This window comes from Galendromus occidentalis, unplaced genomic scaffold, assembly GCF_000255335.2.
Source record: "Galendromus occidentalis unplaced genomic scaffold, Mocc_1.1 scf7180000077470, whole genome shotgun sequence".
NCBI lineage: Eukaryota > Metazoa > Arthropoda > Arachnida > Mesostigmata > Phytoseiidae > Galendromus > Galendromus occidentalis.
Genome location: NW_003805458.1, coordinates 309,250 through 325,239, shown reverse-complemented (window position 1 = coordinate 325,239; position 15,990 = coordinate 309,250). Strand labels below are relative to the sequence as shown.

Here is a 15,990-nt window from a genome sequence, read left to right as displayed (position 1 = left end):
CGCTGCCGCCTCCGATGCCGTCGAATCGATGTCTACGAGATCCAGTGCCCCGAAACCCGTTGACCGATACCTCCCGGTTGCCAGTAGCTCGAGAAGTACATGATTCGGGAGGCGGATGCAATTTCAAAGGCACGTGCGTCAAACGAGATGAACATAGACGTGCTTACAGATGTATACGGACCGTAACCGAATAAATATATGAAGTACCACCATAGTACGGTGTGGTGATAATGTGAAGATGAACACGACAGTCATCCTTTGTTTCGTCCCAGAGCTGGGATAACGGCTTTCCCCTGAAAATACGGATTCTCGGATAAATAACTTAGAACATTCGAAACGGCATTCTCCAACTAAGGGGAACTTCCATTCGACGGCCAACCGCGTGGCAGGTCCTAGAAATTGTCGGGAGCCCTCCTCGTGGAGGAGATAGGGTAGTTGCTCGAAATCGCAGAAAAAATCGATATTCGCTCAAAGTTCACGGGAGGAGTGGTCTTTCAGAACAACCCTGCTTCGCGAGCTCCGACACAGCTGTATTTTCAAACTCAGGACCGAAATCGAGCTCGAGCTGAGAGGTCTCTGAATTCTATAGAGTTTCGCGGCTCGGAGGTTGGATTGTCTAAACCCGCTTCCATGATCAGCGACGGTGTCGGATGAACGTATCAAGAAATCTGGGAATTACGGGAATTGAGGAATCCGCGGAAGACAGAGGACAGTCGCAGTTTCCGCGAGTTTCGCGATCCCCGAGATTTACGTACGGTTGTCCTCATGGTCCGGTGGAGAATCCGGTCTATTCCGGTCTAGTTGAAGAATCGGAAGACTTGCTCCAATTGATGGGCATGCTCCAATCTCCTATTGAAGAGCACCACACGCAACGCTTGAGAAATTGAGGAGCATGACCTTCAACTGGGGGGAATACGGTCTCTTGGTCAAGGATGCCACGAGCAATCCCGTCCTACGGACTGCCATCCTGGGTGAGAGACTCTGTTTTTTCCGCGTGGCATTCACAATCGGATGTATGGATGTGTACAAGCAGACCGGAGTGGTCATAATCGGGGTGGTCAGTTGAAATTGTTTCTGTCAATCCCGCTTAGTCGGCCGCAAGCGGGACCTATACGGCCGAGTAAGCGGGTTGGCCCATTGAATACGGCTCCAAATGAGCGGGACGGATTACGATTGGGGCCGAGGAAAACAGGCCAATAGAGCGAGTTGGCCGATTATCCGGGAGGCCGTTCGAGCGAACTCTACCGTACTACACTAAGCCCGCTCTCGCCTTCCTTCCATCGGATTCAGACACTCATCTCTACGTGGGAAAGTAGGATGATCGCTTCAAGTCGAGAGCTGAAGGGATGGGGCGAGAACGCTTCCCCGTTGTATGATTTTTGCGTATTTTCCGTTCCCCGGACCGCGAGCCTTAGAGGTTCCCTTGACCGGCGGGACCGAGTCGATCGACAGCGAATTCCGGGATTGCTCCGCGATTCCTTGGCTCCGAAATCACGAGGAAAGAAGGAAATCGCACCCGAAAACACGCTCCATCCCCAGATGGCAGACTCCTTCAAGCTTCTGTTTTTCACTAGGTCTCGCCGCTTGAAATCTTCAAGTCGAGCGTTCCCAAAAGTTTCCACAATGTCGACTCCCGGCAGACCGTCCAAATCTCCCTCGAACAGGAGCATTGTAAGCGCTAAGCCCCTCTGTCAGGACCGCGGAAACTTGCGGTTCTTTCGCGATAGGAGACTCCGATGGGGGAGTCGAAGAACTTCGGATTCTCGGAGGAGCCGACAGCTATCACCAAAACCACCCGCTCAGTCACACAGCGGATGTGACAGAATCCCCCGGAATCGTAGTGTCTTCTGATTGATAGCGATCCGATCTATCAACGTCGCATCGTCGGCAATATATTGGGCTGTACTTTCCATCTCGCTTTAGCGTCGTGAATCGCAGCTGTTGTCTTGCTGAAGATTATTGCGCAAATGATAAATCGCTGCGGAAGCTGCGGATCGCGATGATGTTAGGGTTCTCTCATCCCGCCGACAGCCCGGGTGATTTGAGCTCCCAAGCCCGTGGAATCATTGGGAAATTCCGTCGTCATCGAGTCCAGCGGATTATTCTAAAAGATGGGCACCCCGATCGATCGATTTTTTTTTTCGCGGAGACAAGACTCCCAAGTCCGCAATAGTCCGGAATAGGTTGCTCGATCAATTGATCTATTACTCGACCGGGAAGGGTATGGGATGTGTATTCGTGCTCTAACTCTTAATTACAGTCAGAGAGGCAGGCGAGTCGCTTTCGCGGGACTACAGCGCCACCCTTCGGACTGACACATGTTATCAAAGCCAGAGTTGGGAACGCTTCCCAGTGAGTCACGAGCTCTCTCACGAACTCAGTCACGGAGGCACAGCTGGCTCGTGCGCGCACCACACTGCCCGGTCGACAACAATGTGAGGTGGAGGCAGGACTTTGGAGGGCTCCGAGAGTTTCAAGTAGGTTGAGAAAATTTTGTCCGCTTCTCCTGGACTTGAGAAGAAAAAAAACGAGTTACCTCTGAGTGACGTTCCTTAGGTTTTCCGCGTTCTTCTATCGATTTGACTCGGAATCTTCGGACGGACAAAGTCCAGATATGAGCGAATTAAATATCATTATTCGAAAATACGACCAACAGTTCCTGTCAGTGCAAACTCCATCTCGAAATCACCGAATGCCCGGGGTTTGGCTGAACGAAAATACTCATCGAACCTGCGACGGACGTTTGCCTCGACTGTGGCTGTTTCGATTTGGACGGATCGCAAAAAATCCTTCGAACGATTTTCCGCTTCTGCGAGCATTGTCTGCGGACTGTCCATGCCTTTCTTCCAGCATTCACCTCGGGAGTCTGATACCTGTAGAGTGACCGAGCGAAATCGATAGGTATATTTATTGCCGGAAGAAACCATTTATCTGGAGAGAACTTGACGACCTCGTCCTATTCTACCACTTCCTAGAATTCCCCCCAAACTGGGAGTGGATAACTTGTTCCTGATCCTGGACTCCACTAATTCTAATACATCTTCGACATTTCCCTCAGATACGAATAGCTGAGCATCGCCCCCAATACCGAGTTTTCGAATGGCCGGCGACTCCTCCGCCTGTGTATCCTCGGTTGCCGCGGAGACCGTGGAGGATTCGTCGGAGCGCCCACAGCTTGCGGAGGTCCCTCGAAGTCAGCAAATAGAGATCGCTGTTCGTGAAAAGGCTACCGTCTGGGAAGAGCATCCCAAACTCCGAGACGAGGTAAGTCGCTTGAGTAGACGCTTGCGAGAGCAGAGGTTTCACAATCGGAGAAAAAAATACATCTGAAAAATGGGGCACTCCAAGTCTGAAGAGGGCCACGTGGTCAGCTGACGAGAGGTCGCTTCCTAAGAGAGAAAGTTCTTTGCTGTTCGATCGACGTTTCCATGCCTGCTTTTCCCAGGAATCCAAGCATAGGTAGTCCCGAAATTTCTGAATCCGTCTCTGTCTCTAACGAAGAGTTTCGGAGTGGTCCAGAGGGAGAACCGGCTCCCCATTGTTCCTCGAGCCGTCCCGATTACTCGATCCGGAGTAGATGTACAGATATCCGGTCGCGTTCATCGATTTCCTCATTTTCGTGAAGTGAGTGGTTCCTGGTTCCGAAAGCTTCTGACTGAGCACTGAGCATGAGTCGACTCCGGGCGCTATAGCTGAGATCCGTCGAGCGATCACTTGTCGAGCTCGCTCAACAATTCGATTGTTTGCAGAGGTCGGTCCCGCCGGGAAAACAAATCCAAACTCTCATAAGCGCAGCCTTATGAATGAGGGACGAATTCCTGAGCTCTCATAGCGTTCTAGTGATCGATCGATGGATCGATCGAATTCCCAGCATTGACCACGCGTCCAATAATCTCTCTCTCCGACATCTGACATCCCGCCGACGGAAGAAGCGCAGGAATAATTTCTTGGGATTTCGGGAGGGAGTCTCAACCTCCCATGAACATCGGAGAGTATTTGGCTCCGGTCCGATGCTTCGCGTCCGTCCCTGTTGAGCAATATTAGCCTACGCATCCGTATCGATCATTCATGTGGCGATCACGCGAACCCTCGTAAGCTCAGGTTGACCAACTAGTTTCGACCACATCCGTCTTCAGCAACTAAAGGGGTCAACGGAAGTCGAGCAAGTTTCCTCCCGAGCCTTCTGAGGAGTCAGCTCCGTGGGTCTCCCCAGAGTGAGCGAGACATCCCCCTCAACTAGAGCCGAACCTTCCTCACAACGTCCGATCCGCTCTGTACTCAATTAGATAGTGGATGAAAGGGCTACCACGGAGACTTTTCGTCTCCGTAGTATCTGGACACCGTTTCAGTGAAATATTTCAGAGCTGTTGTCGTGAGACCGCTGACAATCCCCGTAATCAAGCGATGAGACCTACTCGGATCTCTCGCCTGTAGTCAATGGGTCGGGGTTAGGAAGAGAATCATGGAGGATTGCATACAATTGGAGTTTCTTTTAGGATGTCCGATGAAGATTCGTCGTTGTCTCAAGCGTCCGATAGCGAACTGGTACGTCTGAGCTGTGTTTTCCCTTCGCTGAGTGTTCTCTTGAAGTCAGCTTGTCGATCGTTTCCGCGCTCCCCGCCAAGTATACATCCCTAATCCATCTGGCACTCAGCCCTACGTCGGCGCCGCAAATGGGTATTCCAACTCGTTCTTCTCTCCCGAAGCTCGGATGGGTTACCCTGAGACTCGGGAGATTCTATTGAAAATGATGATTGACTGACCACCGGAGATCATGGGGTCGTGCCGGATCGAGAATAATTCCATGCATGTGAGGGATCCATGAGAGGAACCGAAAAATCGTGGAAAGCTCCGAGAAACCATTTCTTCGAGGCCGCCTCAAGCCTCAATGGGATAGAATTTCCTCCAAGTCGAAGAAAACCAGTGGGGAGGCCGACGATGACTCGAAACTACTTCGAATACAAATATAAGCAGACTTGCTGGAACTCTTGCTTAGCCCCGCTTGCGGAGTGGCCGCGAATAATCCTCTCGAAGGACCGGGCAGACGGTCTCGTCGAAACGGAGTCTCCATTGTAGTATGGTAGAATAAGTGATATCGATAAAAGTATCGCTCTATCTTGCAGCTCCGCGAATGGCGAGAGAAATACGATGCATTGGAGGACGATCTGCGGAAATTGCAGGAGGGGCGTCTCGTTATCAGGACAGACACGTCGCTGAGCAGCGTGCGGCAGACAGCCGTGAGTGCATTGGTTGGATATGGATGTCCAGGGAACGAGCCGAAACAATTCCAAGAATATTTGATCCGAAGTACTGACTCGAACATCTTATTCCGATTGCAGTCATATGATGTCGAAACAACCTCCAACGTAACAGTGGTCACGTACAACACGAGGAGTCGTGACCTCGAAGAGACGCGAGAGGTTCGTTCCGGAGTCGTTTTGGGAAATAATATTCAGCGTTCCCGGGGCTTCCTCGTAAATTGAATAACTTGCTCGAATGCAGGTGGTGGATCCTGGTGGGGACGATATCAACCAGCTGCTGAAGCAACAGATTCTCCTCCTTGGTCAGACCAATCGCAACCTCTGCAGAAAAGTTGAACGTCTAAACCGGAGTCTGTTGGCAAAGGACCAGAGCCACGAGAAATTCCGTACCTTCGTTTCCAGCGAAAGGAGAACCGTAAGTGGCCAGAGCTGCGGTGTGCACTCTCAATGTACCGTTTGCGGCAAGACATATCGACCTTCGTGCACACCTCATTCAGGAGGCTCTTCGCCTACCGAAGTCAATAGGCGGAAGTCCTCGAATGCTAATGAGTGGCCATTCTCGACATATTCCCGGGCTCAAGCTCGCCGAGCTCGAATCCCTTGTGGGCAGCGTGAAGAGAGACTACAAATCCCTGCGGAACTACATCGCCCAACGATTGGGAGCGTACAGGGACGAGCTCGATTCACAAAAGAACACTTTGAGCAGCGCGATGGCCGAGCACGCCCACGGAAGAGATTCTCCTGAGCTCATCGACGTTCCGAAGATCATGGTCCACAGCGGAAGCATGACAGAAGACGAATTAGAGCAAAAGTATGTGGGCGAAATGTGCATTCTATGCAACATCACTCAGCTAGTCGGTCGCGAAGCTATGCTGGCCTGGGGCTTGTCTACAACAAGACAGCGATGACTTATCATCGTTTTTTCCCAGCGTCGCCAGGTTCAGTCAGGCGTCTGCCGTCCAATCGGCGGAGCGGAAGTCTCTCTATGCAGCGATCGGAAGCCTGCTCGGAATCGTGGCCAATCCGAATAACGCGAATGTAATTCAGAGATTGAGGTTAGCGAAATCCATTCGCAATTTTCCGTTCACCTGCGAGTAGTGGTCCGAATCGGACCAGGGATGGATACCTACGGGAAGATAACGAAATTCGAAGCGACGGAGGACAATTCAGACGATTTGAAAATTATTTAGGGAGAATCAGCCGCAGATTCGAAGCTCCGTATGAGTTCGGCGCCTCTCGGGGACGTCCACCAGAGAGATTTTTTCGAGCGCAACAATGATTTTGACGAGTGCGTGTTTTTCCCTTCATCGGCCTGTCTAGCCGAACGATGCCTCAATTCTTTGCTTCACAGATTTCTCCTGTCGTCAGACGCATCGGTTGATGACATAGTCGAACTCCTAAATCAATGCGCGCAATCAATGCCGAGAAGCGGAACCTCGAGCAGGTGTCGAACCCCAGTGGCTGACGAGGAACTCCCGATCGAGACGATGCTCCAGTTAGTGATTTTTTCTATTATTAAAACCTTTTTGATATGACGATGATGATGATAACAAAAGCATTATGGGATGCTTATTAGCGGAAAATCGCCATTTTTCGGAAATCTCATCCGTTGCGGAGAAGTTTCATCACTTTTATCGATAGCTCGGAAACTGACCAGTACCAGTGATCGCATCGCTTGATCCACAGCCACCTGCAGTATGAGGCGAAAATAAGGGACCTGGAACAGCAGTTGACTGCGGTGGGGAGCGAGAAACAACGTCTCGCCAACGAACTGAATCGAGCGACGGATTCTCGGGTCCGAAACGTGACCGCAACCAGTGAAACCTTCGCGACTACCGGTAAACTGACGAAAACCGCCGAGCTTGGAGGGTGCGACGCCAAAGACAATGACTTCGGCCAACTCTGTGAGTGTACGTGTACGTGTTTAGCCTTGCATCGTGAACCCAAGAAACCTTCGGGAGACTGAAGTCTGCAGGAAAAATTCTCTGCTTTCAATCTCCGCAGCCTGTCCCTAATGGAGCTATTTTTCCCCTCTCAGCGGAGCCTTCGTCCCTATCCGAAGACACGGATTCCCGATGGTGCTCCGAAATCCAAACGTTCCGCGAGCACATAGTCACGCTCCAACAACAGCTGGAAACTCAGAGGAAACTCTGCGATCAACTCCTCCGAGAAAAACAGTTGCTCATTCAGCAATTATCGGAGTTGCGAGATGAGAAGCGAAGATCCGAAGAAGCGATGAACTACCGGAGTCGCGAGCAGCAGAAGCAGATCGAGGCGCTCACTTCCAGGTTTTTTTCTATGCGGGCTTTTTCTGATCTGTCCCGAGTTCCTCCATATCCGGCGGTCTCACGATTTCCTGTTCGAAGCAGAATACGGAAGATCCTCCGTACTGTCCCGTCTTCATGAACATTTTTCGCAGGTGCGACCAGCTGCTCGATGGACGAAGCAACAACGATCGCAAGGAGCGGACGGAGACGCAAGCCGTGTCCGCTCTTCGTTCAGAGCTCGAGAAGGTGAGTTCCAAGCCAATCTCAAGCGCGATAATACCCGATGCGGAGAAACCCGAAGACGTCTTATTTTAGAGATTTGCGAGAACTGCGCTAGTCTAGAAAAGCCTACCGGGAGGCCTTATTTACCCGTCTGAAGTTCCCTATCTCAAACGACGGCGCTTACACGATGAGAATAAGGTTGCCGTTGGTGTATTAATCGCCTCTCAAAACTTTTGAGCGGCCATTCGCCGCGTCGAGCGATAAGGAAGGGATACGAAATTGAGCGATAAGCCGTTGCTCGGCATAAGTTTTTCCTCTTGTGAACCCGGAGCCTCCACACGGAATTAGCGATCTCCTCCCGGCTGATTTACGTGGAGTTCCCCGGAGCTCTCTCAGAGGATCAGCGGGATTACGGATTCCGTTTAACCTCCCGTCTGCTCCCGATGTTTCGACTTAATCATTCCCCGGATCGATTCCAATTCTCAGAAGAGTCCCAGAGGTTGGCATGGGAGAGAGATGTCACAGAACTTGCAGACGCGATTCGGGAGCCAATTGTAGCGTAATCCCATCATAGCTGCAATAATTAAGCTTATCTTTCCATCGGTCTGACATCTATAAACTGTCTCACCGATTGATTTGACTACTACGGCAGCTAGGCAAGGATGTTGGCGTGCTGAGCGATGAAAACATCCGATTGAAGAATAGAACTCTGCTCACCAGTCAGGAATGGAAATCCGTATTCCAAAAGGTGCCGCTAGTGATCTGTGAGATCTCTCAGCTAAAGAACCTGTTCGGAGTCGGAAACATGTTCTTTACGAGGCGGAGCTCGCCTTGCACGCAGATTCTCGCACGTTCTACGAATTAGATGCATTAATTTGAGGAATTTCATTTGCCTCCACAATCGAAACCGTCCCCGAAGTGCATTCCGACTGGAATCTCTCTGCAGGAATTCAGTCAATTCCCATACGTAGTGACTTAATCACTTCGTGCTTCTCTGTACCGTATTTCTTCTACGATGAGGAACGTTTCCATGAGGACGCATTTTCTTAAAGAATCGATAGGTGCGCTAGGGCGCACCGTGTGATACGAGCTCGCCGCTCAGACATGAGCCTAGATCGTCCACTCAAGAGGCTCCTGCGATATCGATTCGCTCCCAATGAGCCTCGAGAGTGTTGAGGCGTCTAATGTACTTTAACGAAGAACGAGTAGATAATCTTCTCTGATTATCTCATTGGACTATTGACAAGCACTCCGGCTAAGGAAAGCAGACTCTCATGGCGGGACAAGTCGGGAGAGGGTGGTATTAGACGGTCGTGCCCTTATGATAGAGGAAATACGGTATGCACCGAACACAAGCCGCTCGCGGAACGTGGACAGGTGTTCAGCTTTCTAGAAAATCAGCCGATTTGATTGCTCCTGCTTCTCTCGATGGGGTCATTGACTGCCAGAATTTGACTCGATGTTCTCTTCCTTGAGCATAGCAATCGACCGAGGTTCGCCGTCTGGAATTGGAGAAATCCCAGCTCTCGCAGCAGGTCGAAGAGGCTCGAATCGAATCCACCGCCGCGCAACGCGACGTCGAACAACTTCAAGGAAGGATTCTGCATTTATCCAAAGAACTTAGTGCCAACCGGGAGGAGCTGATCAAAGAACGGACAGCGAAGGACGAAGCCATGCTCTCAGCACAGAAGATCGAGTGCGAGATCGAGAAAATGCGAAACTTTTTCGAAGGTGGGTCCTGAGCAAGGTGCATTTCGAATGGAAGAAAATGCACGCTGGGGCAAGGATTCATCGCGCTGACAATGAAGGATTTGACTCGAAGAATATTCCGTGCTGTTCCGGGACTTTCCTGAGAACGAGAACGGCGGTGACGATATAATCAATTGTAGAACAACTCCACGAAGATCGAAACTGCCACCAGAAGTCGGTGGAAGAGTTGAAACTCGGCTACGAAACCCAGATCACGGAGCTGAGACAGCGTTTCAAGACAATCACGGAGGACTACAACACTCGTCTCAAGCACGAAATGTATCCAGTGCTCGAGGAGTTCCAGAGATTGACCGCAAATGTCACCGATGCTGAAGTCGAAATTTCCAGTCTTAGGAAGAGTCTCCTCAAGGAAAAGGAAGAGAACGACAGAATGCATGATTCGGAACGCTCCCTCAAAACACAGCTCTCGGCCTTGAATAGGTAAGTCGAAATCCTCCGCTGCGGGAATCCCTTTGTGTATCTTAGCCTCCGTCGACGGATGCGTACGAATCAGACAACGCTTCCCTGACAGTTGTTACCGCTCCGCTTCCACAGGGAACTCTCTGACACGCAAAGCAAGCACAGCGAGGCTGTTCTCCAAGCGGAAGACATGCGTGTTCAGTGCGCAGAATTGAAGGCGAAGCTGGAATCCGGCTCCCGATCGAATCTCAGCATGAAATCCGATCTGGCGAAGCTAGCGAGCCAGTTGGAACAATCCGAAGTGGCGCGGAACGTCCTCGAAAAAGAATGTATGGCTCTCCGGGAGCACACGAATCATAGTACAACGCTTATCCAGAGCGAGTGCAGTCAGATGCAGGTGAGATGTTATATTGTTTGCTGCGGGAATGTTGCCGAATTTTTTCTTTCTTCTCGACTGCCTCGGCTTAACGAGCTGCGGGCGAGTCGCTCCCAAGCTCTGAGTCGCTGACTTGATTCGTGTCTCAGGAACGCATCGCTGTCCTTCTCCGCGAGAAGGAGTCCCTCGCCAAGGAACTAGCGGAGTCGCGCAGCGATGATGAGGTTCTGCGTGCGCGTATGGTCATGCTGGAGATGCAATTGGAAGAAAAACGCCTCCAGGCGATCGAGGATGAGGCGGAGCATGAGAAAGGAATCGCTCAATGTTCCGAACTCAAAGACCAGCTCAGTCAGACGCGACTCGAGCTTGAGATCTACAGAGAAAGGGTTCGCTCTACCTCAGCCCCTCGAGGCATTTCCTCAGCCATTCACGCGGAATTCTCTTTGAATGTTCCTGTTTTTGATATTCCTCCATGCCCTCAGATGCTGAAGCTCGAATCCCAGAGGTCGGAACTGCTGGTCCACCGGGAAAAAATGCGTCGCATTGATTCGCTGCTTCTTCCCGTCATGAGTCGGAAAGGTGTCGACGCTCAAGATATCGTTGATTGCGTGCGAAAACTGGTTGAAGAGTTGGAGGCATACCGAGAGAGACCCGGCACTGTAGACCAGCAGTCGAACAATATCAAAACGCTGTGTTTAACGGAATCAAGGAAAACGTTCGAGGATAGTAAGAAGAACACGGAGCTCCAAAGGTTAGTTCGCCCTCTTTTATGCGAATCAGAAAGACGTGGAGGCATCGGAAATTCCGAATGCACCTCTTCATCCGACCGCTGTGGGCTCGGAATCCATGTCATGATAATGATAATAATAATAATGATATTTAAAACCACGAGTCGTTTTTCGATTCTCTCAGAGAACTGACGGTGCGAGAGGCTCGGATCAATGTTCTTGAGCAGAGCCTTCTGAGGCTCCAGACTGAACTCGATCTCCAGAAGCAGTCGAGCGAAGTTCGACTCACGGAAGGTCTGCCGCTCCAGCAGCACAGCAAGGTGCTGATGCACGCCGAGCTCAACAAAACTTCTGCATCTCTGAAGGTAGATCTCTGCCCTCATAGCCTGACTTTCCCAGGATATGAATATGCTGAGAGTGTGAATTGGGGATCGGAAGGGAATAATTGTGTGCTGAAGTATTCCGGACTTGGAATCCTCTATACATGAAAAAATCCTCTCGATGCCGCAGCTGATGGAGCAGAAGTACCAGGGAGACATCGATTCGGAGCGAGAGTCGAACAAGCGCCTACGAGAGCAGATGGCTGAATTGAAAGAGGATTGCGATATCCTGCGCAGGACTTTGGACAGAACTCTGAGTGAAGTTGAGGTTCTGAGAAAAACTCGCAGCAATAGAGCCGTAGAAGCACCGCCGCCTCAGTCAGCGCCGTCCAAATGCAAAGAGGTGATTTTCGAATATTTATTCATTTGGATATCGCTTGTGGACTCACATTTGATATTATCGGATCGTTTGGGAGATCTCCCAGCTTGAGTTTTGGTTCCAATTATCCAGAAGAACTACGAGTCCTTGTACCGCCGGCTGAAACATGATCACAACAACTTGCGTCAGAAATACGAGAACGCTCTGCGGCGAACGCAGCAGGATGTCATACAACATGAGTTCACTGCCACCGTAAGTTTCGGGGAAGTTCAAGATTAGATTCTGGGAACATATCAACTTAGTTCCCAGAGATCACGAGTCCGAACCATAGGACGCTATCGACCCGACAGAGAAACCCTCGACCAAAGGTTTCACTATCACCGCCGATTTCATCCTAATTTCTTTTCCGAACTTCCGCTCCCCGATTTAGAGAACATTCAGACCCGCTCGGCTATAGAAATCCCCGATCCCGTTACAGTGAGTTGCGTAGTTAACTGACCCTGAATAGAGACTGCGAACGCTTGTCTCGATAATCTCCATTGAAATCACGAGGCTTGCTTATTGGATGCACAGCACTCACTGCACGATTCCACTTGTCTGAATGCGCTCCCGTCGTTCATGTCTCACGAAGAGTATTAGTACTTGGTCCTCCTATGAGACTCTTCATTCGCTGGAGGGAGATCCTTCCGCTATGCTCGATAGAATCTCACCAGACATTGCCGTCTTCGGGATCAGATCGCCGTCCACTCATCTAGGTGGACTTCATCCCGTCAGTACCGACTCGTGAGCGAGAATATTTTTTCCAGTCGAAGAAAATCCTCGGACAACTGTCCAAGTCCCTGCACAACGTATCGCGCGACCCGGAGTGTCTTCCACAGGAGTCGCAAGCCCTGATGATAACCGTCAAATCGCTCCATCAGAGTGAAAGTGTAGAAGAGGATTAAGTTCATCTCCGTGGAAGGTTCCTCGTCTGAATCGAAGAAAATTGACTCATTTCTTTGTCCTGCACGTGAGGGGAGCTCCTCGACCGCGTTTCGAGAATACTCACGACTTCATAGCACCTCGAGCGACAGTCAATGAGGAGAGAGGGCGTAACGAGTAATTGTGAAAGTAGCCTGCCGTCGAAAGTGAAGTAGAGACTGTATTTTCCGATGAATCACTGCCTGTGAAAGGATCGTCCGGCCCAAAATTCCAGAAACTCCAATAAATGACCCCAAGTCTGACATGTTTAGTTTTGTACTGTAGCGAATCTCTGGAGAAGTATGCGAAATTCGGGCTTCGAAACCACAGGCTTGAATCAGACCGTAGACCGACCCCCGCCGGTGGGAACGTGTCACGAATATTCGACGATCGATCCTTACATCTGATGATACACGAGTCCCAAATCGATTTTTTTCTTCTAAAAGTTTTATTGCAAGAACTATCCACCATTAGACTCCAACACAAAACTACTTCGGCTTGACCGCGGAAGCTTCCTGCTGTTGTTGCATTTTCTTCATGGCCTCCTCGTCCTGCATCGAAATCGAAGCCAGCTTTTTGCCAATGCGCTCGTGAATATCCAAGAATTTCGCCACGCAGCGATCTATGCAGACAGATTCGCCTTTCGTGAGATCACCCTCTCGATACTTGGTGGGAATGCATTTCCGCTGACAGACGTTCGTCATTCTGCAATGGAACAGGAGGAGTTGAGACGATGCGCGCTGGCGAATTCTGACCTTCTCGATCTTCCCACGGAGGAACTCGCTGCGGGGGCGGTACTCCCTGAATCAAGCAACCGACCTGTTGTACATATCGGCCATCATATCGATTTCGAGCTCTTGCACTAGGGCGAGCTTCGAAGGATCCAGTTGCATGCCCGCCGCCATGTTTAGGTGCTCGTTCACAGCGCTCGGGGAGCAGATTTATGGTCTTCAAAACTTGAAATTCTGAATTTTCTCAGTTGTTCCGTCTTTCCGGAAAACTCTGTTGCCCTGTTCGTAGGATCCCGCGTTGGCGTTTCTCATCCGTTCTCTACTCTTCATCGCCTCATAGCGCTGCGCGATGATTTTGTCTCGGGCAACCACAAACGCGCCTAGGCCACCAACGACGGCTATACCCCTGAAAGAGGATTCCGACGGATCAGATCAATAAATGAGCTTGATAATATTCCGGTACGGATATTCTGTTCTCCGAATTCTCCCCAAGTCGAAGGCACACAGATCAAGCGAAGTTCGACTGCGGACAGGAATCTCTTGGTGAGCTTCCGGACATGGGAACAATGCCCGCGGAACTTAATGGGCGGTCTACGCTTCAGAAGTCATATTGAATTCGGGACTGAAGCTATCGTCAAGGGTTCCCTAGCAAGGATTCCTTCAGCGGTCGAAGCGGGTGTTCGCGCACTCGATCTGTATTTGTGGAATGGAAAACTTCCTGAACTCGAGCTTCCGACTTACCAACCGACACAGATCTTGAATATTGGGCTTTTCCAGAGCATGAATCTATCAGCTAGACGCTCGAAACATATATTCACCGAGCGGACTCTTCTAGGTGCTCTCTAATCTCGTGTTTCGTCGGCGACTTCACACGCCTTGTGCTTTTGTGTTCCCATCTCTCTTTTCCTGGGGCTGTATGCATTCTCGTAGCAGACGACACTGGCCGGGCGTTTGCGTGTTCCATGGCGTCGGCTTTGGATGATCGAGCATTACACCGGAGATTCTGCTCATCTCGCCCACCGACTAGGGTCACACAAATTAGAACCATCATGGCATGATGCCCGTCGAGTCCCAGGGCGGAATCGGCTTATGGAAATCAGGATTCTATTCTGGTATCCCGCGGGCATACTAGACGAGCTACATACCATCAATCCGAGCGTCGTGATCTTGCGTGCGAAGCTGTGACAAAGAGAAAGAGAACGCAGTACCGATGGCGTCTCGTTTCGTTTTTTCCGGAGCCAGGGTTCCCCCTCCGCGATAGCCAGGATATCCAGGCGATCCCCTCTACCAGACGAAATTCCTGTTCGCACCGAAATCGGCAGATATTCTCTGGATTCGGAATTCCTCGCCAACAGATGTATTGAACAATAATTTCGCCCCTAAGCGTCGTAGTTCTGACGTCTTCCTTGTCACAATTAGACGGCATTATGAATTATTCATCCAGCTTGAGCAGCCCTGTGGCGCCAACCAACTCCGGAACCCACAATGTTCGAACGCGATCTCCTTCGCTCATTGGACATCCGTGCTTCTCGCAAGGGCCTGGAGGCCGACAAACAGGGATCCGAGAGCGAGAAGCCGATTATCCGTCGGGATCCTGGGTATCCAATCAGGGTCCTGATTCTGAAATCGATTAGGTATCTGGATCGACTTGTTCCGTCCCCGTTCGTTCGAGAAGGCGAGTCGGAATAACCAAACGACGACATCAATTTAGTTCTGCCAATCAGCCATAAGCGTCGGTCATTGGGCTTGCTATCACCATTCACAGCGCCGAATGCTTTGCCTCATACAAGAATGCGCTCCTCGAAGGCTCTGGAGAGAAGCGGGCGGATGTCGCCGCCGCGCGACTCCGGAAGGACCTTCATCAAAGATCATCCACATCATTGCACCTGCTTTCCCATCGACTGATTCCGTCTTCGTGCAATATTTCATCCCGCCAAGCTTCTCGAACGCAATCTCCATGGACTTGTCATACATTCAACTGTGAGCTGTCTTGCGCATGCTTACGAACGTACAAAAGTACGCCGTGAAAAGCTTTCAAACGTACAAGCATAGTTTCATGCCTACAGAGCGGCAGCGATCGTGAATCGCCGCCTCCTCCTCCTCCCTCACTGAATCTTACGCGGTCAAATCTGAATGCTCCTCCGAGTTTCACGACGCTCAACTGTTCCGCGAGCTGCGCAGCTCATCATGAACGGGACGAATTACGGGCCGGTCTCGAGACGGAGGCTCGGCCGGCAGCCCTGAGAAAATTCCTTGAGACTTCGTGTATCAGGTTGGTTCTGTTTTTTCGAATAGTCTCGCGAGTAATCCAGCTTCGCCTCACCCGGGAGATCCCTCCTCGGATAAGTTCCTTCCCAGCGAGATCAGACTATGGCCCTTCCCCTGTATATATCTAGAGAGACTATCAGAAAGTTCTGCTACTTCCTAAGCTAATACCGAGGCGACGGATCAATGATTTCCGCCAGTACAATCGAGATATAGGGACGAAACAGAGTCCCAGGAGGTCTGAAGCAATCGATGAGATTCATATCCTCGCCGTAGCCTCGAAATGCAGAAAAATTGGAGCCACGCAGCCTA

The 15,990-nt window shown here is 50.7% G+C and overlaps 2 protein-coding genes across 2 annotated transcripts; one reads left to right on the top strand and one right to left on the bottom strand.

Annotated features, from left to right (window-relative positions):
- The first annotated feature begins 3,099 nt into the window (after positions 1-3,099).
- LOC100900782 (myosin-11) lies at positions 3,100-12,666 on the top strand. Its single transcript, XM_029111789.1, is given in 18 exon segments — positions 3,100-3,264; positions 5,124-5,237; positions 5,340-5,420; positions 5,503-5,676; positions 5,843-6,072; positions 6,613-6,756; positions 6,948-7,165; positions 7,300-7,549; positions 7,681-7,774; positions 8,403-8,498; positions 9,232-9,481; positions 9,640-9,940; positions 10,055-10,316; positions 10,445-10,681; positions 10,778-11,046; positions 11,208-11,388; positions 11,534-11,974; positions 12,535-12,666. Coding segments are annotated over 18 exon segments (3,639 nt in total).
- A 449-nt stretch (positions 12,667-13,115) lies between these two features.
- Positions 13,116-14,301, bottom strand: Tim10 (translocase of inner membrane 10). Its single transcript, XM_003744507.2, has 3 exons — positions 14,155-14,301; positions 13,502-13,819; positions 13,116-13,387 (listed from the first exon to the last, which is right to left on the bottom strand). The coding sequence occupies exons 2-3, from the start codon at positions 13,585-13,587 to the stop codon at positions 13,171-13,173; spliced, it is 303 nt and encodes a 100-aa protein (XP_003744555.1). The 5' UTR covers positions 13,588-13,819; positions 14,155-14,301; the 3' UTR covers positions 13,116-13,170.
- Positions 14,302-15,990: the final 1,689 nt, after the last annotated feature.

Excerpts from the sequence above, each read along its gene's own strand:
- Tim10 (XM_003744507.2), bottom strand. The coding sequence starts at position 13,587 with ATGGCGGCGGGCATGCAACTGGATCCTTCGAAGCTCGCCCTAGTGCAA. Across the intron at positions 13,388-13,501 it reads ATGGCCGATATGTACAACAG|AATGACGAACGTCTGTCAGC; the intron begins GTCGGTTGCTTG and ends GTTCCATTGCAG.